The 24,257-nt window shown below is 33.9% G+C and overlaps 1 protein-coding gene across 2 annotated transcripts in view; it reads left to right on the forward strand.

The window, feature by feature from the left end:
- The first annotated feature begins 1,222 nt into the window (after positions 1 to 1,222).
- EFNA5 (ephrin A5) overlaps positions 1,223 to 24,257 on the forward strand; it is a 310,031-nt gene continuing 286,996 nt past the window's right edge. The window contains exon 1 of one of the 2 annotated variants that reach the window (XM_051994892.1): positions 1,223 to 3,482. In XM_051994892.1, coding sequence (XP_051850852.1) covers positions 3,358 to 3,482 — 125 coding nt within the window. In that variant the 5' untranslated portion in view covers positions 1,223 to 3,357. The remainder of the gene's footprint in view (positions 3,483 to 24,257) is intronic. The other variant, XM_051994883.1, reaches the window with a different exon arrangement.

Here is a 24,257-nt window from a genome sequence, read left to right on the forward strand (position 1 = left end):
TAAAGTAGAAGTGCAGGCTTTAGGGGCAAAATCTAATTTGCTCCTTTTTTTCTTTGGTCTAACCCTTCCTACTGAGACAGAAAACTCTTGTGAGAATAAGAGAAAAAATACAAAAGGAGGTTTGTGACTGCAACACCTCGAGAGCGATAGTCTCCGATGGCCCCAGTGTGGCACTAGGGAACAAGCTGCAAAATTGCAGCAGTCTCTCTGGTGTAGACTCTCCCTCTGGACACAAGATGCAGATGTCCCTTGACGTCCTCAGGTGAAAACTCAGAGGCACTTTAGGCGATTCGAGCAAACTTTGCTGCCAGGTTACTGTTTCAGTACCCAGATCAATGCAAATACTTATGGATTTATCCATAAAGTCGAAAAAGAGAGAGTTAAGTTCTTAAGAATAAAAGAAACCTTTTCTTCGCTTACTTATCCCTTCTTCCTTTCTGCACTCCCCACCCTCACCCGCAGCAATTACCCAGTAAGTGTTAATGACATTTTCGCCTTTAGGGAAGTGGGATTGAAGAGAGCATAGCTGTTGCGGAGAGGAGTATGAATACATTCTCTTAGCTGAAATGTACTAAGTGTAAAGTATTTCTAATCGGATCACTTGCCGCATTAATGTCCTCTCGGCAGTGGGTTTGCATTGAATTGCAATGATTTTCAACTATGATTTCTCAGAATTTTTTTTTTAAATACGAATTTTCAGAATACCATTTAAAACTAATTTAAAGAAAGGTCTCCCTTCCCGTTTATTAACCTTTAAATCACTGGTAAGAAGTAAAAGACTATGGTAAGGAGTAAAAGACCTTAGATGTTTTTGTTTGTTTGTTTTGTTTTGTTTTATTTTACTTCTTACCACTGAATATCTAATTTTTCAGACAAGCAAACACTAGAAGATATAAAATCTTAAGATTAAGGGATCATATTTTATAATAAAAAAGCTGCTATTGCTACTCCCCAATCAGAAGAGATTGTATCACCGATGGGGAATAAGAAACACACTTTGTCCTCCGATAAAGGCTTGAAAAACCGTTCTCAGAGTGACAGCCCCTCCTGTACCCCTTACTCCCTCCTGGGTCGCTCTTAAATAAAAGGTGTCGAATCTTTCCGAATATTCTACCCCAAATGCAGCATCCAAAGGGTTACTTTCAGCAGCCAGGCTCCCACAATGGATACAGGCCACTCGATTCTCCCAGTAATTCAATTAGTCAGGTTGCAGGAAGGTGGGGCCGGTATTTTGGGAGGGGGAGGGGAAGAGATTAGGAAAACGCCTCTTTCTCGTGTTGCAAACCAATCGGGTTGAAGTAAAGAGAGGGAAAAAAAGCAATCTGTAAGCAAACAGCAGGCTGCTCCCTGACTGGCTGCTCCTGCAAATCCCCCTTTCCCAAGTAAACTGCATGGAAAAAAAAAAAAAAACCCACCACATGATCAACCAGCAGCGCCTGGGCTCTGAGCTCGCTGGCTGCACCTCTTCTGTGCACATATTCCGAAAACATACACGCATACACGCCAACCAGCTTCCAGATCGCTCACACATGCAGACATATGCATGGATATAAAATATATATGCTGCATACGTACTCGCATATGTTCATTGCACGGAGGGCGCTCAGCTTTTGGATTGTCCTAGGTTGCTGCTGAAGTCGGATTTACACGCAGGTCATCGCGAAGGGGGCGTGACTTTAAGATTTTTTTTTCCTTCTGCAAAGACCCCCCTTCCCTTTTTTCCCCCAAAATTGACTTTTGCCCCCCTCTCCATTCGTGGAAATCCTTCACTGGATGCCGCTGCACTGAAGTTTATTAATTTTCTTGCAGGGTACAGTTTTTTTTTTTTGGGGGGGGGAGAGAGGTAACAGTGTGGTTCCCCCTTCTTGTTGCTTCCCCCCCTCTTCTGGAAAGGAAAAGGGAGCAGCTGCCGAAGAACAAGATTTCTGATATAGTCATCGGTGAGATTTCTCTCTTTTTGCTCTTTTTCCGATTTGAAACTGATTTATGCATTTTTCCAACTTAATGTTCCTGGGATTGGACTCATTTTAGCCAGACACTTTGACAGCTTGCTCCGGAGATGTTTGGATCTCAGTTTATGCCTCTATATCGATCTCAGTCATTGTGCGGACAAGGTGTCTGACACCAGCGTTTCCCGGAGTTTGTGGGATTCATTTAAAATTATTATTTTTTTCACCCTTCAGCAAAACAGTTTTATTTGTGTCGACTTGATTTGGCACCATAACACTGCTTGGATTGGCTGATTTTTACATCTGCTGTTTCTTACACTCTTTGGTGCACCCACAGCCCAGCAAAGAAAAGAATACGAAAAAAAATCCCTATTAAGTCTCCTCCAACACACCGGGTGTCTCTTCCTTCTCCAGCTGCTGCAGAACTACCGCTTTATCTCTGACCGCAGCCAAACTCTACCGAGCATTTTTGTTGGATAAAGGAAAGTACCAAACTTTCTTAAAGGTTTGGGTGGTATTGCCATTCTTCTTCAACCCAACTACTTTTTAACCATTTCCAGGACCTTGGCAGGAGTGAGATTTAATTCAGCAGTTTTGCTTCCCCACCCATCTTTGCTCCTCACAGTCTCCACTGAACCCGCAGCATCTACTTCCTCCAAGACTTCCACGGGTTTGGCAAAGCAAAGGCGAAAGGGTGGTAGTGAAGGGAGCATTTTATTTTCAGAAAAGAAACGCATATACCCCAAACTAACCACTTTACTTTGGCAATTTTTTTTTTTATCAATTACCAAAATAACTTTGAAGGAAACAAGACAGAACGAGAGAACAGTGCCAGAGAAGAGCCACCACCCGTCAGCGTCCACAACCACCCTCAGCTGGAGGTGCAAGGGCTGAACCGGGGTGGGTGGGTTGGTGTATGTCTCGCTGTGGCTTCTGCAATGAACTCCCGGTGAATGTGCGCGGAGCGCCGCCGCCAACTCCTCGTTGTGCCGCCGCCGCCGCCGCCACAGCTCGGTTCGGCTTCCATCTCCCCCTCCCGGGGTGACCAGCCTCCTCCTACTTCTTAAGAAACAGATTTGGCATTCTCCCGCTCTCCCCCTCCCAACCTCGAAATACACACGCGTCTCTTCTCCTTTTTTTTTTTTTTTTTTTTTCCCTTTTCTTTCTTTCTTTCTTTCTTAAATTCCCCGCTTCCTCCCCCCCCCCTCCGGGGGGTGGGAGAACTCGCTTATTCTAAAAGAAAAAAAAAATTGTAATTTTCCGCTTTACTCCGTGTACTTCTCATTCCTTCGCCCCCTACGATCTGTTTAGCAGACCCTCCTTTCCCCCCTCATTTTTTCCCCTACTTCCCTCTCCCCTCCCCCTTGCTCCCTCCTGTGTTTGTGTTTTTCACTGTTGGACTGGAGTGATGTTGCACGTGGAGATGTTGATGCTGGTGTTTCTGGTGCTCTGGATGTCTGTGTTCAGCCAAGATCCTGGTTCCAAAGCTGTCGCTGATCGCTACGCTGTCTACTGGAACAGCACCAATCCCAGGTAAGAGGGTAGTGGTAAGAGGGACATGATTCAGGGTCCTCGCCTCTCTAGGCCGATCCGATGATATGCTAGAGGACAGGCGTAGATATTTGGAGGAGGAGAGGAGGTAGCGAGGAATTGGTGGGAATGAAGAAACGCCTGAGGCGCCGACATCTCGGGAGCTGGGCGAACTCTTTTTCATTTATTTGTTTTGTAACTGGAAATAAAAATCTGACGGAATTATCAAGGAAGGAGGCTTCAACTTCCTTCTTTGTTAAGTGCGTCTGGAGAAGCCTGGCGGAGACCAGGTTCACCTGGGAGTAATGAACCTCGCCTTCCTCACTCCTCGAGGACCCGGAGGCTGAGACCTTGAAAGGAGTGAGAGGCGGGCAGAGGCTCTTCTTCCATTCTCGACTTGTTCAGAACAAGCGAGTCACATCCTATTAGAGCAGAACTTACAGTTTTAGAACCGTGCTCTCCCTTCCCCCAACCCTAATTTCCTTTTTCTTTTTCCTTTTGCGGGAAATAGTTTTACTTGTGAACTGCGAGCCAGTCAAACCCCTCTCCTCTAGCAGAGCCCCAAACTTTTTCGGTGCGCTCGGAGCTCACTGGCAGGGGAAGGAGGGAGCTGGGAAGCGGAAGCTTTTAGTTTTCCTTTAACTCGTTAACTGAGAGGAAATACAATAGCCTATCCATCAGTCTGGTTCCTTTGAGCTGGCAGTTGTGGAGATTTCTCTCTACTCTCTCTCTTCCTTTCCCCCGCCCCAGTCCTTTTTATAGAGCCAAAAAGTTTGCTCTAATACAAAGGTTACGTCATGTAATCCAAGTGTGTTAATTCTCTTGGTAACTGTTCGCCAGTTCACGGAGATATGTATTGATAAACATTTTTGCTAGCCCTCCGGAAAAAGAGAAATGAAAAATCTGAAGAGGAAGGCAGGAATGTGGGTTCTATCCCGTCGCGGCTTTTTGATGATCTGAGTCATTCTCAGTCTGATGAACCAGAGGAGTCTCCGGGTACCTTGTCATTAAATCTGGGCCTTTTCCGGGGGCCCACTCGAGTCCCGACTAAGAGCTGACCCAAACTGACCTATTCTGCTTCGTATTCCTTCCAGTTGAGTCCCCATTTTATTATCTCGACACCTCAGTCCTCGCCCCATCCGCTTTTGCTCAACCTCTAGGATTGATTTCTTTATTGGCTAGTAGACCTCATAAGGACACTGTATTGCAGTCAGTGAAGATAAAAGTTGAACCAACGGGTGGGAAATAGAGAGTCGGTACCGAGAGCCGGTTTCACTGGAAAGCCGCGCCAAGTGCTGTGCTCCGGGACAACCATGTGGTCGCCGCGAGCAAGCACTAAACGCTCGCTTTAGAGAGGGAGGTTCAAGTAGCGATCCCCGCCTCTTCTCCTAGGGTTTACCCGGCTCTGCGCCGGCTCCATTGTCCCGGACTTAAAGGGAATCCCTGCTGAAGCCAGGACTGCCCAGTAAAGTAAGCCCATATCCTGGCGGACCACCTGGGTCCTGCCAGAAGATGAGAGAACTGATGATATCCCCTTCCAGACAAACTCGGAAAAATAGTCTCTGCCAAGCATACAGACAAAATAGAATTGTTAGTGATAAATACACAACACAAGATGAAGTGCCAACAGATATTTCTAAAGCAATATGTGTAAACACAAAACAATATACAAAATCTCTGTCTCTCTGTTCTCTCGGTCTCTCTGTCTCTGTTTCTGTCTGTCTCTGTCTCTTTCTGTCTCTGTTTCTCTCTGTCTCTCTCTGTTTCTCTCTCTGTCTCCCTCTTGTCTCCCTTCTTTCTTTCCTTCTCTTCCTCTGGTGGGACAAGGCAACCTTTTTCTTTTTTTGACATGGCACTTAGCACTATTAGAAAAAGAGAAAAGGGAAGCCGTTCTACCAGAGGAGGTGCCTTTTATTAAACCTGACAAGACAAATGGAGCAAATGCTCCAGTTGTGATGGTGTTAAAAGCAAGGCTTATTATGTAGGTTCGTTTATTCCCTTTGGGCTTTATTAAATAGTATTTATGAAATAGAGGAATTTATACTTTAAAAAGTTAAACTGATCATATTAAGTAAAACAACAGAGAAATAAGGTAGTTTAGCTTGGGCGTTCTTTGCTATGGTGATCTCCTTCCTTTTCATAATCTTAAATACTGAATCTTTTTCTCTCTTGGTATCCACTTATTTTGATACCTGTTATCTTTTCTCCTCCTTAAAACTGATGAAACTCCCCCTCCCCCCCTTTTTTAACCTGTCAAGCTGGTCTGAGTGAGTTTGAGGACATTTTATCTTAGGTTATCTCTGTTTTATGTTCCTGATACTGCTGTTTGGTTTGAGATTAGCACATTGATTTTTGTCACAGGTCATGTTTTTTAATAGATCTGCCTTGCCTGCAGAAAACTATTCTGTTCAGTATTCCATGGTGGGTATGAAATGGCTGAGACAAAGTTAATCTGTAGAATTTTAAAGTGCCCAGAATTTTTTTGTCAACTGAGTATTCTAATATGAAGCTTTTCAGCACCTCCTTTTAGGTTACTGAACCAATTTAAAACTGATAACCCCCCATTAAAAGGCTGATGTTCTTAAAAGAGATTGGTCTATAAAATAGTATTTTCTTACCAATTTATCAACTGATTTTTTTTCTTCCCTTTTTGCTCCATCCCATTGAAACTTAACATCTTTAAATTGGAATACATGTCACAAATGTAAATATTTAATAAAAAGGAATATTCTATGTTTCATCAAATCTTGCCAAAGAAAAAAGTTAAAGAAACCACACCCAGTAAAATAACTTTAAATAAAATCCAACAGTGAAGAATAAAAGATTATATGAGGAAATATTTTTGCCAAAAATTTTGCACATCATGCTACAATATTTTTAAGTCAAGTGTTTTAGACATTTCTTTCTTAAATAATATACATTTTACAAAGAAAGATAGTCATGTTTCTAATATTATTTTATGTAATCAAAATGTCTTGTTTAAGATTTTACTAAATCAGTAATACAACTGCTAAGTAATCTTTTGACACAGAATAGAAAGCTCTAATTGCTTCCATAGTAGCTTTTCAATTAGCTCCAAGAGGAAAAAAAAAGTTCACTCAATGCAAGAGTAGCAACAATGGGTATTATGTTAAATGGAAGTAAATATTATGTATTTTGTATCAATATGATGTTACTTAAGAAAAATATTTAGGTAAATTCAAAATTTAATTTGATATCTTGATGGAAGGATTTGAATATTCTGTTGTCTAGTTTGTTGACTAATTAAATGGTCTTATAATGCTACAGTGGAACGATATATAGATTCAGAGACTTAGGAAAAATATTAACTTCTTTACTGTTAGGAAAAAAAAATTGGTTAGAATCTATGTTCATTTATCTGCTCTTTCTTGACAAAATTAGTTATTTTCTAAGACTGATAACTTTTAAGAGTTGTCAGTATTTATGGAATAGTGAACATAATTGATTTTATGTAATGAATAGGACAGAAATCAATAAGATAACAATTGGCAGTAGCAACTCAAATCGACAGTTGTGACAAATGTATCTTCTTTAGTTTATTTTTTACAATATTTTGTTAATCTTACCTAAATAGTGAAAGTTATAAAAATAATGTTCAGTGACATATTGTGAACTCTGCTCTATAATCTTAATACTATTTTTTAAAAATGTAACCTCTAAACACAAAGATAAACCTATTTGTATCTTATTTCTTAAAGAACTTTACAAGCTTTTATGTAAGCCGTTTTATGCAGACACCTAGTTACCCTGAGTTACTTTGCATTTATTCCTTAGTTTTTTTAAAAGTTATATGATAGAATTATGATTTTTGGAAACTCTTAAAATTTGATGAGTTATAAATACATTAGAACTATCAAAAGGGGAGAAATATATTTAAGTTGAATAGAATGAGTTTAAGGAATTTTTGAAAGTATGTGCTGAAATAAAATACTTAAAATTGTCCTCTGCAAATTGACATTAATGTATGGAGTAGTGAAATAATGTGAAATAAGAAACAACTCTTTTGCTAAGTTTACCTAGTGCACTTTTGGAAAAATTAATTTCAGGTATAATTTTGTTCTCTTTACTTTTAGTTCATAGTTTATGCTATGAATAAGGTGTGGGAGTTTTCCTGAACAGGAAAGACCACTTTGTACATCATCACTTAAAGAATGAAAACTATATCATTCTGAAATAATGAAGTTTTTTTTTGCCTTATTTGTCCTAAGACTTGTGAACTAATTGTCTTTTAGTATGAAACTGAAAACTTGACACAATTTTGCCATTTGTTTACATGCCATCTTTGTTTACATAATGAAAATGGTGTGAATTCTATTCATTTTTCCAAAACCATTCTTCTACTACTATTGTTATGTTAAATGGAGAAAAGTGTGACATTCCTTCCTCCCCCATCATATTCCAGTTGATATTTCTTTTCTTGAATTTCATATATACCATACATTTTTCTGAGACATCTTTTTTCTTATTGTCAACAAATTCCTAATTCAGTAATTAAAAAAGTAAGTCAAATTGTTGCACTTAGAGTTCATGAGTTTATTTTGGGGAAGAGTGGAACATTGGTATCACTTTTTAAAGGATTGCACTATGGAACTTAAAATAAGTGAATTTCTTTTACTTTTGGAATTTAAAAAACATTTTAGTGATGTTTACATTTGTTGAAAACATTCATAGAGTTAAAGAGTAAATGACTGTTACTAGATGTATGTTAAAATTTTAAAACATGTTTAACATTTATATTATATATGTGGTGCACATTTGAAAATGTACATGTACATATTCTGAGCATCTTCTTGTTCCCTGAATTTATTTGACCATTTCAAATTATTTTCTTTATGAGTAAGATTCGGATACATATATTTGTTTTGGAATTTATATGTTCCATTATAGTATGACTTAAAAATATATCAAAATCAGTCAGCTTACTGACATTTTGAAAATAGATGGGAACATTAATAAGATCTGTCTCCTACTTGAAAGGATACTCCAATTTGACATTTTCAGGCTTATCTTCAGTGAAGACCTCAAGCTCTATAACAACCTGTAACTAAAAGTTCTGGAGAAGAATCTTCTATACGATCTATAAACTTCTATACTATCTATAACTATAACTAATCTATAGTAGTTTCCACCCCCTAGTTAGTTGATTTTAATGGCGGTGGGATGACTGGAAGAATACTTGGTTGCCTTAAGTCTTCCCACCAATGAGCAGTGTTTTTATAGGCCTCAACTTTTGAAGGCTGAGTTATAGGTGAAAAGAAACACATAGTTAAAAGGTAAATTGCCTTCCTTAAATTCTTGCCATTTTATTTTGTGCAAAATGCCCTCAGAAAAGGCATTTCATTGCTTTCCACTCACTGGCCTGGTTTCCTGTTGGATGGGGACAGATAAAGATGAGTGTTTCTTTCTCTCCCCTGTTGCTATGAACCAAGCAATCTACTAGCTACATGCTGGGCTGAGAAAATGAATGAATACAATTAGTCCTTCAGGAGTCCTGCACTCTCCTGGCTTGGGAAATATATACATACATATGTATGTGCACACATAAACACATGTAATCATGCCAAGAAATAGGCCTTTTGAAAAGGAAGTTAAAGCCTTAATTTTAATAGGAAAATATATATAAGTAGCAATAGCACTTTCTTCTCACACAAGAATTTTTGTTAATGGAGGAAATTGTTCTATAAAGTATTAGTTTTCCATTTATTTTTCACTCATGATTGGCTTGGATTTTTTGTCTGACAGCTCCCCATCCTCTCCATTTTTATATATTAACAATCTCTAGATATTGGCACAAATATTATATAATGATAATATTTTGCTCAAAATAAGCACTTAGCAATGACTGTCATACATTTATTGCCTATTTGTGAAGCTTTCCCAAAGTGGATCTATTAATATTTGGTTTTTATGGGGAAGTTTACCATGTTGGGGAAACACTTCCTTGTCCCAACTTTCCTCCCCCAAATTAGCATTTATTCCAATGCAGAAAAATTTAGTGAATATCATTCTTATAAGTTGAAAATTTTTTTCTTTTTTTTTTCTGTGATAAAGTTTAGACATATTGACAAATGGCTGCTGAAGAAAATGACTTCAAACTGAGTTAATTTTTTAAAATTTCAATTTACTTTTTTATTTGCTCTTTTATGGTAATAATAATTACAAACAGCCAAATGTCAACAAATCACCATAAGTACTTTTAGCTTATTTACATTTTAGTTAGTTTCTTAACTTTATTTGAGCTGTTTTATGGAAAAATTTCTTATGATTATTTTGATGTTCAAATGTTTCTGAATGATTTATTTCTACAACTAAGAATTAAAGGGCCTGTACTTGTGTTTTAAAATCAGAAACATGGCAACATAATGAAATGGAAAACTTTAAAATGAATATATTATGGCAAATTTTCTTTGAATATTACAGTTTTATGGGTAGAAACAATTCATCTGAATGGGGAAAAAATAAAACCTGCTCATATCTTAGTATTTCTTCTGGTAACTTTAACTACTATATTTCAAAAAAGAATATAACATAAAATAACTAAACCTATATCACTAAGCTTTAAACTAAAAGTTTTCTATGAATCCAAGTAGTGACTTTTAAGATTATTAAAATATAGTTGTCAAATAGTGAAACTATATTTTTATATAAATGTCATTTTAAAATAAAAAATTGTCAATTAGTGTGTGTGTGTGTGTATATATATATATATATATATATATATTGTGTATGGGCATATACATATGCAGAGAGTGACAGAATATGAATGTGTTGTGAAACATTTATTGTTGGATCAGCTTTCACTCAGGTGCTAGTCTCTCATTTTTAATAACAAAATAAACCTTTGTCATCTTCAGAAACACCCTTCAAGCTTTTGACAGTTGGAAGGTTGAAGAAAATGTTCTGTCAGGTCTTATTTTTCATTCAAATAAGAAATAAAAACAAGTTTGACTATATTTTTTGTTTTCAAAATAATATTAAAAGAAAGAGAAATGTATATAATTGATACATCTATGTTCTTCTATCATCCTAAAATTTTTCTGTGATTTGTTTCAGTTGTAGGGTGGAACAATAAAATTATACTCCAAGGAAGGATTGCCTAACAGCTAAATTTTCAAGATTTTTATTAAATCTTGCTAGGTATAGTTTGAATCATATATAAAGGTATAGTTGAATCATTAATAGCAGTGTTTTCCTGATTATTTCTTATGATGTTTCTCTTTCTTCCCCATGTTAACTAGTAGATGTGTGATATATGTGGAATGGACATATATCTCAATATCTATTCATCTGTGTGTATATGTTGATCAGACAGTCAATAAGTTGGTCAGTCAGTAGGTCTATCTGTATGCTTTTATCAATGATCAAATAGCAGGTTTCCATTACAGAAAGTAATGCAATTGGAATAGTTGGGTCAGATGACGTCACTGACAATTTTACATGGGGCAACCATATTTTTAGCAACGACTAGGTAGGATTTTTTTTCCCCGCTTCACTTTCGATGAATTTTTCTAGACATGTTTGATGCATGGATACACAATATTCTTAAATGTTGAGATGCCTTAGGTACCAAGAAGTAATTAAATTCTTTTTTTTCAGGTTGAAAAGCTAAATTTTCATTTTCAGTTAAAACAATCTCTTTAGTAGCAGCCATCTTGTTTTAAGGCTGAATTTATTTCATTAAAATAGCTCAGAAAAGAGGACGGATAATAGAAAAGGACCAAACCATTTGATAGTTATTTGGGCAAGGAATCTTTAACTATCAGAGACATAATATTATTTATCAGTTCATAAAGATGTTGACTCCATTTTTTGTCTTATGTTGTAGAAGCAATGTCTTGAGAAAAGAATGTTTTCATTAGCAATACTATATTTAAATTAAAATAATGTGTCTTTGAATGTTAAATGATAGCTTGCACCACCATTCATTTTTATATTTTTAAGTACTGATATTTGTTTTAATTTCAACAAAAATGTATATTTTAATTGGTTACCCAATGGTTTCTGTTGTCAACCTCAAGTAGTTTATAAACTTGTGGTATATACTTGCTAACTGGCATATTTCCTAGCAATATATCAGTAAAAAGCATTCTCTTCTAAGGGGAGCAGATGACTCTTATTTAAAGTTTAAGTATTTGAAGATTTTAAAGTTACATTATAATACAGTGTTTTATTACCACCATTCCCAAAAAAATCCTTTTCCTTATGTATTATTCCTCCCATGTCTTTATATTGTCTTTCTTAGAAATATTTATGTAATCAATTTAGTGATATAACAAATTATCTGAATATTATACACTGAGGCTACTGAGTTCCATAATGTATAACTTTCTTTCTGGATTTAACAAATTCTAGAATTGCAGAATAACTATTTTAGGGCTTACAGAAGAGTTATAAAACTTACAGTGAACTTTGTTTCATGAACATCTCTTTGATTCTCCCAACATTGCTCTTTATAGAAGTATAGCTCTATACCATAAGATTAATTTCAAATGTAGTCCAATTCAGACAAAGTGAATTAATGAGTCATACTCTCAACATCTGTGCTGTAGATTGATGTGACTGAATTAATAATTGTATTTCTGACACTAACAAAATCTGTTAATATCATTTCCAGAATTTCCAAAATGATGAAAAAGAAATATATAAATAAAATTTGTGTTAGTTTTGTTTTCTTTAATTTTTTGGGGATAGATGGAAAGCAGGGGGAGGATAACAGATGCATGTCTCATGATAACAAATGGGCTGCTTGTTGCAGTCCAGGTGTAAGTGTCAACAGCTTTAACATAGAAGGACTTCTGTTATGTGGATAACCATTACTTTGTCAAAATAAATAAATAAATAAATTAACCACTCAGTAGAGGAATCCAAACATCCAAATGTTTAAAATGACCTTTCTAGTTTGGATGAACTCAAAAACATTGTGCATTTTGTTTTCCTGCTGTTCCAAGCAACCAAGGTGTTTGTATTCAGATATCCGGTCAATGAACAGTCTATGTAAAACCTGTAATTTAGAAGTACTATCTATTGCACCTTTTCATTAAAAAAAATGTATATTAGAGAGGTGAAGGAGATGGTAATATATCCTTTCTTTTTAAACAAGAAATTTCAGTGAAATCACTCCATGTTTTGCTTTTTGCTACATAATTTGTGTATATATTGGTAATATACTTTGTAGTAGTGGTAGACTATATCTTGATGTTTATAGAATTATAATGAGCAAGGAAAGATTTGACAATAAAGTGGATTTGGCTTAAATTAATTTTGCCCTTACCAAAATCAAATGTGTGTGGTGGTGAGTTTTGTAGTTGAGATTTCTATTTATTTATTTATACTTTATAAAAACAATAAGATTGGGGGGAAATAAAGGAAAAGAAATCATGCATAGTTGGGAACATTTATCCCATGTGTTTAACAATTAGGTTAAACAAAGTGGAAACAAATGAGCCCAGTCCCCTTCTATTGTTTCAGGGCAAGAAAAAAAAGAAAGATGCTGGAATTTGGAAGCAGTGACCTTCTGACACATACACAGCATGGCTATTACACTGTCACATCAAGTGTCTTGAACCACCATAATGTCAGCCTACATTTTTGAAGTTACTGACATGAGAGCTAGCTGCTAGTGGATTGGAGAGCCTCATATTGACTTTGCAGTTATATTCAACTTTCCAGTATCATAGTTGACAGTTTCATTTTAAAATTCTGAAGCTTATCATTTGAGAAACATACTCCTTTTGTTCAGTTTAGTCACAGATTTTGTAACAACTATATAGATTCACTATAGATTCCTCTGTAGTCCCCCTATACATACTTGCCTCTGAGAATAATTTCATTCATCTGGTTTGGGGGAAGGTATGTGGCAGAGGGAGGCCCAGATGTAGCATTCTTCTGCCAGCAAAGTGCTTTTCAGGTTTATTTAGTTAAAACCTCCCCCCCACCCAATAGATGAAAGCAGTAGTTTTGTTAATGGCCATTTCCTTCAGACTGTGCAATCTCACCAGTAACCCATGGATTCAGACAAACCAGGAAAGGAATCATGTTTAGAATACTATGATGTTCAATTTTTCTTCATATATTTGTTTACTACTATTGCTTCAATCAACTTTTATACCTTTTTTTTTGGGTAGTTCTCTGGGGACTCTACTTATTAAAAAAAAAAAAAAAACAACAAAAAACCTAGTGATCCAGCACTAAGAGGACTCTGATTCAAATAGTGTCACTCCTGACAGGGTTTTGAGCCAAACCAGAGGAAATAATAGGGAAATGAGAGCTGCCAAAATGTGTCTCCCAATTACTAATTAATCAAGCGATAAAGGACCTTTGTGAAAGATCTAGTGTCAGCTATGACAGCATCTCTGGGGCCCTTTATTTTAACTACTGTATAAAACAAATTAGCACAATCCACAGGGAATATGTTATCTAGTTGTTTCATATTATCTCCACTCAATTTTTAAAATGTATTGTTAAGAAACAAAACAATCCTTCCTCCAAAAACAAACTTTTAAAATGTTGTCTCTAACATTTCTCTATTTAAAAATTTTATCAGAAGATAGAATTATTCTAAATGATTTTTTCCACTTGTTAATATGCAGTACTTTTCTTCATGCTATGGATAATCAATCATATTTTAGATCATCCAGTCTCATCCCCTTAATGGATGGTTTTTGTGTTATCTTTTGATTAGAGAGCTTGGTTTTGGTATTACACATTTAACTTAGAAAAGTTCTACCTTAAATATAATAAAAAATATCACAAGAAATGCTTATATCAATATTTTGAGCATCATGATACTTGAGGAATGAAATTCTTTCTGCAAATATGGATAGGACCCAGAGCTGCCAATCTCTTCTGGCACTACTCCCACTATGGTTGCTGGACCCATCATTAAACGCCTGTTATTAGTGTATTTTTCCATAGCATTTACAACATACCTTACAACATAAAAATAAAGGGGTCCTGTGTGGAGCTCTGACTGTCAGGGGAACAATGAAAACTAATTACACACTCAGCTGTCACCACTGTCAACTGTGCTCCTGAGAAAACAACAACGTGACAAAATGCATAGATATGTATGCTACTGCATGTAAATCTATGCACATCCATTTAACGATATCTAATGGCATAAGTTTATATTATAGATCTCCAAAGGAAATATTTTAGATTGGGCCCATCTACTTTTTGTTTTGTAATTAACAAAGAGAAGCAAAAGGAATTCTACAATAGAGAGGAATTCTATAATTAGATGAGAACCAACTAGATATATAACAATAAAAACTAAGGCTTATTGCAAAGTGCTTCAAAAATGTTATTTCATTTATATTAACACATTCATGATAATAGGTATAACTCATTGTTTGGAGCATATAACCAGGTTAATTTTTGATATTGAATTATCTATTGCTAATCTTAAATTTTTTATCATCTTTTAAAAAATTCTCTTTTTAAAATTAAAAATTATGATTTTTAAAAATTACACTTATGTTTTATGACTAACTCCTGATTATGTAGTTTTCCAGTTTGTTAATTATTTTGCTTCCCCCCCCCCTTACTCTCTGTGGCTTTTAATTATTTTGCTATCAATGAGGCTAGCCAACAGTGTCTGTCTATGGGAAAGGGAAGACAAATTTAAATTAAAACCATTTTTGAAAATGCCTTTAGTCAGCTTTGGTAGGAGAGGACATTATAGGTATTAACAAAAGTTTCATGCTTTCTCGGTTTTCGCATAGGACAGTTTTTTTTTTCCTCCAGTATTTTTAATCTTTTAATTTTATATTTTCTTCTCTGAAGTGAAAACAAAGTCAGGGTAATTTTAAGAAGTGTACATTGAATTAATTGATCATATAGAACTTTCTAGTTTTTGTGGTAAAATAAATAGTACACTAGACAGTAATTTCCCTTCCTTCAGTTTCCCAATCTAACATTAATCATAAGGGACCCCTTCTTTGAAAGAATCCTCATATGATATTGCCAGTGAATTTCCCAATATTTTATGAAATACAGTACTTAAATATATGGAATTCATTTGTCTTTCTGAAAGCTTGAGAAATATGTTTGATCCTGGTGTAAAGCATATACATTGTCAGTGTAGTTTAAAATAGAATGTTATACATATTAAAAGTATATACTGATAGAGCAGAAATTTTGCTTTGGATCATGGCTTGTAGATAAAGCTGTAATGTATTATGATCATAACCTTGTGTAATTGTTATATTCAGTAACCTTATGAGTCTATGATTTTTTTTTATAATCCTACATTTTTAAAGAAATTCCTACAAAATTCTCCCCTAGTACAATTTTTTTTTTAGCACTTTCTGATTTGAAGACAAATGGTTAAATCAACCCTAAATGCTCATTTTACAATCAGTATAGTGATTCTTCAAGAATGGTTTATATTAGTATATGTTTTTTTCAGGAACCATAAAACCTTTTATGAAATGCCTTAGTAGTTTCTTGAATTAGAGAATTTTGTTTTGTACTGGGTAGGTTATGTGGAGGAGTATGTAAATAAGCCTCGTTTTTTGATTTTTTTCATAGAAAATATTATGTACTATTAGATATTATCAATCATAAGGAAAATAATTAAACATTGTTAATTACATGCTTAATGCTTATTTGTTGTTTTTAATGGCTTCATATACAAAGACTATGTTATCAATCCACTATCAATAGGACCTGAACTTTAAGCTCTCTGAAGCTACCAACAGATGCTATGCCAATGGAAATTATACTATGCCAATGGAAATTATACTTTCCAAGAACACTTACAAACAGAGTAATGCAAATAATGATTTCTTATCTAAAAATTGTTTTTAAAAAAAGAGACAGATTTGAGATGATAGGTAGGTATTTTCTAAAGTTTCTCCCATCACCACTCACATCTCCATATACTGTCATTGAAAGGACTATGTTATAGTTAAATAGTAATATATGAAATAAAATCAGAGTCTTTCAGCTTCAAGTAATTACAGCTTACTTTTTCAATGAGCTATCTTGATTTTTTATTGAGAAAATGAATTTTTTTAAAACAAAATATTTAGTAGATGTTTATGAGAATTTTTTTTTAAAGTGAAGGGCAAATAATAAAAGTAATTGATCAGATTGTTTTTATTTACAAAATTGATTGTAAATATGTGGATGAACCAATACACTGAATTCTTTATATATTCCCTGGTTCTCAGAGAGAAAAAAATTAAAGAACCTTTTTCATTGACAGTAATAACTTTGAATGGAGGAATTGGTTCCTAAAGAAAGGGTAAGCTGGGTAAATGTTCCTCAGCTGGATGATTTTGTTGATTAAAAAGCAAAAAAATTGTTTCATCTGGAGGAAAAAATAAAATTTAGAAAAGTTTATACAGATAGGATTTATGATCTTTGATTAGGGAAAAATAGATAATGTTAATAAGTTGATATTGCAGTCACTTTTTTCATTGTCCCCTTTTACAATTACTAGTAAATTTATACTTTTATTTTTTTCATTCATAATAGTGAATCATCATGGAATTGATATTTTTAGGATCTCTTAATGTTAATGAAAAGTATCTGTCATGGAGACCCATTTTTATAATGACTATGGGTGGAGTTCTTCAATAAAGCTACCTAAACATAAAAACTAATGTTATTACATTTTTTGGAAAGTTGAAGTCAGTTTGGCACCTTTGCTCCCCTGTCCCAAACAAAAACATGAATTAACTCTTTTTCCAGAACATTTTCATTTTTTAAACTGTTTCAATGTTCAGGTTTGGAGAAAAAAAATTCACACAAGAATCTCAAACACTGTCAGAAAAATATTAATTAAGCACTTAACTCTTAGATTCTTCAATATACCTGTATTTAATTTTACATGATATGCATTATTAAGGAGTTGAAAAATACATTTTTAATAAATAAAATTATGTCTCAAATTCATCAGGGAACCAACTAAATTCATTTCTGTAAAGTGAAGAATCCTTTTATGATGGAAAGAACATTTTTTTAAATCTCTCTTTTTAAAATGGATTTGTAGATTATATTTTATTTTGAAATATGACACATTTTATTTTTTCATTGTTATATATCTTAAGAGGACTCTAGCAGATGGATTAAAAAGGTGATTATATCTAGAGAAAGGAACTCAAGAATTAAGGATCAAATCTATCCTAATAGATCGTTTGGGTATCTTATACATCAAATAGTGACAGGCTCACCACAGGTGTAGCATAAGATGATTTTCAGCAGTTACTGACCCTTGACAAAGTGGCAAAGAAATTTTGTTTATGGAAACTTTTAAATTCCTTTTTGGCACTATATTCATGCCATGCCTCTGATATCCAGACCCAAGTACCTAGTGCTCTCGCATTCTGTCTTTTGGCTATTTGGAGGTAGATTTTCCATAGGGCTTCAAAATTATCCCTCCCACATTCGCATGTATCAAATAAATTTCTAATTGCTGGAATATATGGAGAGGCTTTTTTGTTTGTTTTTGTTTTTAGCAAGCAGACTATTTTTGATACCCTTTGGCTGTTACTAATGCTTTTCTATCTTTTTTCAGGCCAGAACAAAAGAGGCTTGCAATTTAGCACCCCACTTCTTCAAATACTTTTGTTGCAGATTAATGTGTGTGTGTGTGTGTGTGTGTGTGAAAAGATCTTTTCCTAACACATATTGCGTGTAACTACCTAGCAGATCATCTGTATTTTAGACATCTGCCAAAAAAAGTATATGTGTGTGTGCATGTGTTTTAAACACTGTGGGGCTTCTGAGTAATCACTCTAATTCTCATAGGTATTTAAGTGACTATTGAAGTATTTATATATAGATACTTTTAAAAATTTTATTTGCATACATAGTACATTGTTTTATAATTTTTTAAAGTTATCTTTTGCTCTTGAAGGATTAAATGTCTTATATCCTGGAGCAGCATGTTCTAAGGGGAGAATTAGCTGAGATCCATAAAATACATATTTTGTGTTCAACAAATTAGTGAGTATTGACAGTAGAATTTTGCCTACAGAATTTAAATATTGCAATCAAATATTTTGTATTGGAATATTTAAGAAGCATATACCTTATCTCTGTGAACATATTTCTTCTGAATAATAAAATATGCATGTTAGGTCTAATTTTTGTTTATATACCGGAACACCTCAAAATTTACTTGTTTTTACATAATTAATTGGTATGTGGTTGGTATTTCTTCACCTTATATTGGGAACCTAGTGTCCACAAAATAAATTTGTCATGACTTGACCTCTGGTAACTTTATAAATAGATTTCTTATTTTAAAACACTTGTAGTTTTACTTGATTTAGTTTCTGTTCTTGAGAAATGCTAAATAAAATCCATTGCCTATTCCAGGCTTCTTTTCTTTATTTGATAACACTGTCACATCAAAAAAATTAAGTTTATGCAAAAAGAATACTATGCCAAGTATGAAGGAGACAAACTACTGTTGCCCTCATAGATTATGTAGTCTAGTAAGAAGATTTAACATATACAGATATTTAGACCGTATTATTATAATGAAACAAATCTCTAGTTTGATTATTATTTTCCTGCAATTATGGATTCAGACCTTATAGAAACTTTGGAGATGATTGAGTACAATTCCTTCATTTTATAGACAAGGAAATTGAGGCCCAGAGTGAGTAAATGCCCATGGTCGCATAGTAAGTGTCTGAGGATTTAAAATAAGGTTTTCTAGTCACCAACTATATTACTTTAATACATTCTGTTTCTGATTTGTCAGAAAAATGTGTATACTAATCTGTGAGGTTTGTTTTTTAAATAGGCATTCATCAACTTCAGAGAATGTCAACTGTAAAAATTTAATCAGGTATTCTCCTCTGCTTTCATGATTGTTATGTGTGATATGACTATTATTATTATTATTATTCATAGCAAGCTCATTTTAAAAGAGTCTTTAAATGACTAGAATAACCTGTAGTCCATTTCGTAAAATATGGGAGTTTTTAAAGGATCTCAAAGGTTATCTTGTCAAACTGAGGTCTTAGTAAGAAGTACTAAGAAACTCACTGCCTTCCAAGGCAGTTTGTTCCCCTTTTGTATTATTCTAATTGTTTCTGTTTTTCCCTATATGAAATTAAAACCTTCCTCTCTGTCACTCCTATCCATTGGTCCAAAGTCATGGCTTAGGATTTAAGGGTACTCTTCTGCATCAAATACCTTTAAATATTTGGAGACTATTATCAATACCAACTCATTCTTTTATTCTTAAAGCTGAAAATCTACATTCCCTCTAGCCAATCCTGGCATGACATATTATTTGGTGGTGATAGGATGTGAAATATAATTGGGGATAATAAATGAGTGAATTTAATTAACAAAAACATCCAATAATCCTCTCATCCCCAATTTTTCCTTATTAAGAGAACTTTTGATGTCTGCTTTTTGGATGATTTCCTAAATCTTACACTTGCTTTTGTTTTGTAGGGAAAGCCAAGTTACTTATATGCATTATACTTGTTTTGTTTTTCTTTTGATTCTTAAAGAAAAGAATTAGTGAAGTATTCTTTAACTCCACAACTATTATAAATTATAATTTTCAAACATTGATATATAGGAGATTTGTACAAAAATCATTTCTAATTTTTTAAAACACAGTTTATTAGTTCATTCGATACCTCATAGAAAAAGTATAAAATGTAAAAGGAATTTTTGAACAGATCTTTTGGCATTTAAAAAATGAACTCGAGAATAAATCATAGTACTACAATAACATATGTACAGTATTTTGCAACCTTTAAAGTGATTCATAAATTCTAGCTATGATGATGAGGATGATGATTATTATATGGGGTTTTAATCATTTTAGTGAAGTTTTATAATTGTGATTTCAGATGAAGTTTATATAGTAGTTGATTTTTTTTTAAATAGATAAGAAGCATGAAGTTTTTTTTTTTTTTTTTTTTTTTTTTTTTGCTGTGGCAGCATTGTATAATGAAAAGACCCTAGGGCTCCAAGTTTGAAGAGACAGATTTGAATTCTACCTCTAGGACTCACTAACTGTGTGACTATGAGCAAGTTATTTTCTTTCCATTTTTCCTCATCTGTCATAATAGGATATCCTCACAGGACATGTTGTGAAAATCAAATGAGATTATGTAAAATGCTTTAAAAACTTTAAACTGTTACATAAATACCACTTATTAAGTTTACTTTTTTTGGTGAAAAATTCTGTTGTCCTAATTTTTTGTACATGCAATAATCTAATTTTGCAATAAATTCTTTGTACCAGTGCTTTTGGCTGTGCCCACAGCATAGTGATGCCAGTTAATGAAGAATTCTACAGATTGAGGAAAAGAAAGCAGACTGACAGTTTTTACTTTTTCATTTGGCAGCTGTGTCCCCGTGGGAAAATTACCTAACATCTCTTATCATCAGTTTCTTCATCTTTAAAATGTTAATTGTTCATCAAGGAAAAAGTGATGCAATTTATATTAAAAAAATATAAGTGATGAAGTATTAGATAAATATGAGAAGTTATTAAAATATTGGGTTCCCTTCATTTGCTTTCAAGATATTTGGCATATAGATGGTATTTATCACATGATAATGATTTGATAGTAGGTATCTGACATTAATTGGTGTGGGTAGCTAGATGGTGCAGTGGCTAGAATACCAGGTCTGGAGTTAGGAAGAACTGAGTTCAAATGTGACCTCGGACACTTAGTAGTTGTATGACTCTGGGCAAATCACTTAACCTTGCTGAAACTAAGTTTCCTTATCTGTCCTCTTCTAATGACAGTGCATTGTCCATTGTTGGAAATAGTAAGTTTTGGTAGTTGATAAGATCAGTACCCTACTGGACAACATTTGCATGTTGTTTCTGTCTGATAATGGGATTTTTAGAGTGTTCTATCATCTTTAGAGGACAATCAATTTTCCCAATTACAAACTGCTAATTAGTACTGAAAAATCTAAACTGTTTAGTTGATCAAGTCTCCTTTATTATTTCTACAAAAACAGTGATGTGGACATTTATTTATCTATTATTTCTTTATCTGCCTTTCTCCCCTCCTCTTTTTTAATTCTCTTTTTCCATTTAAAAATCCAACAACCTCTGGGGGCTCCCCACTGTTGAGTTCTGCTTGGAAGGAGCTGTAAAACAGTAGCTCCAAACTGAAGTAAATATTGACTAGGTCTCTGAGCTGAGCCCTTCTCAAAGGATCCTATTGTTCCTCCTTAGTCAGCACTCCATAGCCAAGGCTCAAGTATGCATGTGTTAGAAAATGAAGAAAGGCAGCAGAAGGAAATTAAACAGGGCACACAGCTGAACTTGTAAATGCTCCATATAGAGGAAAGGGAAACCTACAACAAAGAGAGCAGGAGCTTATACTGGGTTACTGAAAACTTCAGAGACATTGGATTCCTTCTCTCTGTTAGAGAAGTTTTTGATACTTGTAACTTCTTGCCTTGCTTTGAATGGAACTATCATCCCACTCATGCTTGTTGTGTCATCCCAAATGGAAATTAAATATCTTATGTTTAAAGATTTTTAAAGAAGAATCATGCAAATCTAGGCTCTAGAACTATAATTTGTCCTAATTAATAAATGTTCTGATGCTAATGTCAACAGGAGAACTCTTGTCAGTTTCTTAAAAACTACTTTCTGACCATTAATCCTTGTGGGTTTCTCTTAGTGCTTTAAGATCTTATGGAAATCAAATAAATCAAACCATTACCATCCAAAATAAAAGTTCTCAAGTTCTAAAGAGGGGTTTTCATCCTTTTCTTAAAAAAACCATAACCTATCTAAAAGACATAAATATTTTTCATTTAATTAACCGATGCACATATTTCTCTTTAAAAATAGAATATACTGAATAACAACTCCTGGCATTTTTACTGCTTAAGGGTCTAAACAGTTGGCTGATTTATCTTGTAACAGAAAAACATCTTAATATTGACTATAACATCTTTAAAAATTCTCCTATGTCCTGATTGCAAAATGATTTTCAATAAATATAATATAAGGAAATCAAATGACTACATTTAATTAATTTCCTATTGGTATACCAAAGTTCCTATAATCTTAAATTCTTATTTATTGTTTTTTAATAGGTATATACCTGAAGGCTAAAAACCAAAGTGTGGGCAAATTTTATCATGTAAGACTGATTTTTTTCTAAATTCAACACTTTTTTGACGTAAGATAGTATATTTTCATAAAAAGTATTGGTATATTTAGTTAAATCATAATGAATATGAAGCTAATTTGTTGAAATTTTACAAGGTTTGACTTTTATAGAAAGGACAGAGGCTTTCATTTTCAGATCTCTGAAATCTAGGGATAAGTACAGATAATTAGTATTATAGTAGAAACGTAAATAGGACTTTAATGTATTTATTTATTTATTTATTTTTTGGTATGACTTTTGGTTTGACTTGCTCAGCATCACAGTTAGTATATATCAAGTATCTGAGACTGGATTTGAACTCAGGTCCTCTTGTCTTCAGGATTGCTGCTCTATCCACTATGCCATTTAGCTCACCCTGACTTTTTAATGTATTTTCAAATTTTTGCGTTGTGCTATATGTCATAAATGACTGGGTATCTGTAGCTTATTGAGGACTTTTGTGGCTAGAATTATAAATTCTAGTTGTAGGGTGGTAAAGGTAGTGGGGTAGTAAAGCTTATTCTAATGTTAATTTTTCTCTGAGTTCATAGAATCATCGCTACACTAGTATGGTTTCCTGAGGTGATTTGTTAATTGTGTAATTAATATTTTCCTTGATTCTACAACTTTTTAATGCCAGTTGTGGAGTTTATGATAGAGAAGAAAATACAATTAATTCATATAAGTAGGGCAATAGATAGAACACTGGGCCTGGAATCAGAAAGACTGTTCAAATTTGACCTTCGCATTTACTAGCTTGTGACCCTAGAAAAGCTAGTTAACCTCTCTTAAAAGGGATTAAAAAAAAAAAACCCCACCTACCTCCTATGATTGTTGTTCAAATGAGAGAACATTTTAAAAGTACTTAGCACAGTATCTGGAAAATACTAGGTGCTATATAAATATTGTTATTTTTGTTATTGTTATTCTTACTATTTCAAGTAATACGATTTCTATGGTTTCAAGAAGTGGTTTTTTTTTTTTTTTTTGAACCTCTGAGAATTATTGAGTGAAAATTATTGAGTGAAGCAATGATGGCACCTTGCTCCACACACCATGTTATTTACTGGCATGTTGCTTATTGATAGTCAGATTTCAGTGAGTAGCTGAAAAAGTGGGTATTCATTATACATCATCTCACAAGAGGCATATGGCAGGCCTGTGTAACTGGGGGAAAAGCAGGTTTGCTCATTTCCTGAATGTTTTCTGAAAGGATGAATGAAAAGGTGAAAGTACACTAAATCTAGTGCCAGAAAACCTCAGAGCTTAAAACTCTTTTTGCTACTTTGTATATCCATGGTCTTAGGAAACTCACATCTCCTCTGGGTCTCAGATTCTTCATCTCTAAAACAAAGTGATTAGGCTAAATAAAGGGTTCTTAACCTTTTTTTAAAATTGTCATGAACTCCTTTTCAGGATAATTTTTTAAAATTCACAAAATAAAATACATAGTATAATAATAGAGACAAATTATATTGAAATATATATATAAAATTTTTCCTATCCAAGTTCATGGACCATTTCTCCTGCCCCCAAATAGATTCATTGACCCCTTGAGTGTCTGTGAACTCTAAGTTTAAAAACTCAATGTCTCTTCTAGTTCTAAATCTACAATCCTCTTATCCCATTACAAAATGTGTTGTTT

The sequence above is a fragment of the Antechinus flavipes genome, chromosome 1 (assembly GCF_016432865.1).
Source record: "Antechinus flavipes isolate AdamAnt ecotype Samford, QLD, Australia chromosome 1, AdamAnt_v2, whole genome shotgun sequence".
Classification (NCBI taxonomy): domain Eukaryota; kingdom Metazoa; phylum Chordata; class Mammalia; order Dasyuromorphia; family Dasyuridae; genus Antechinus; species Antechinus flavipes.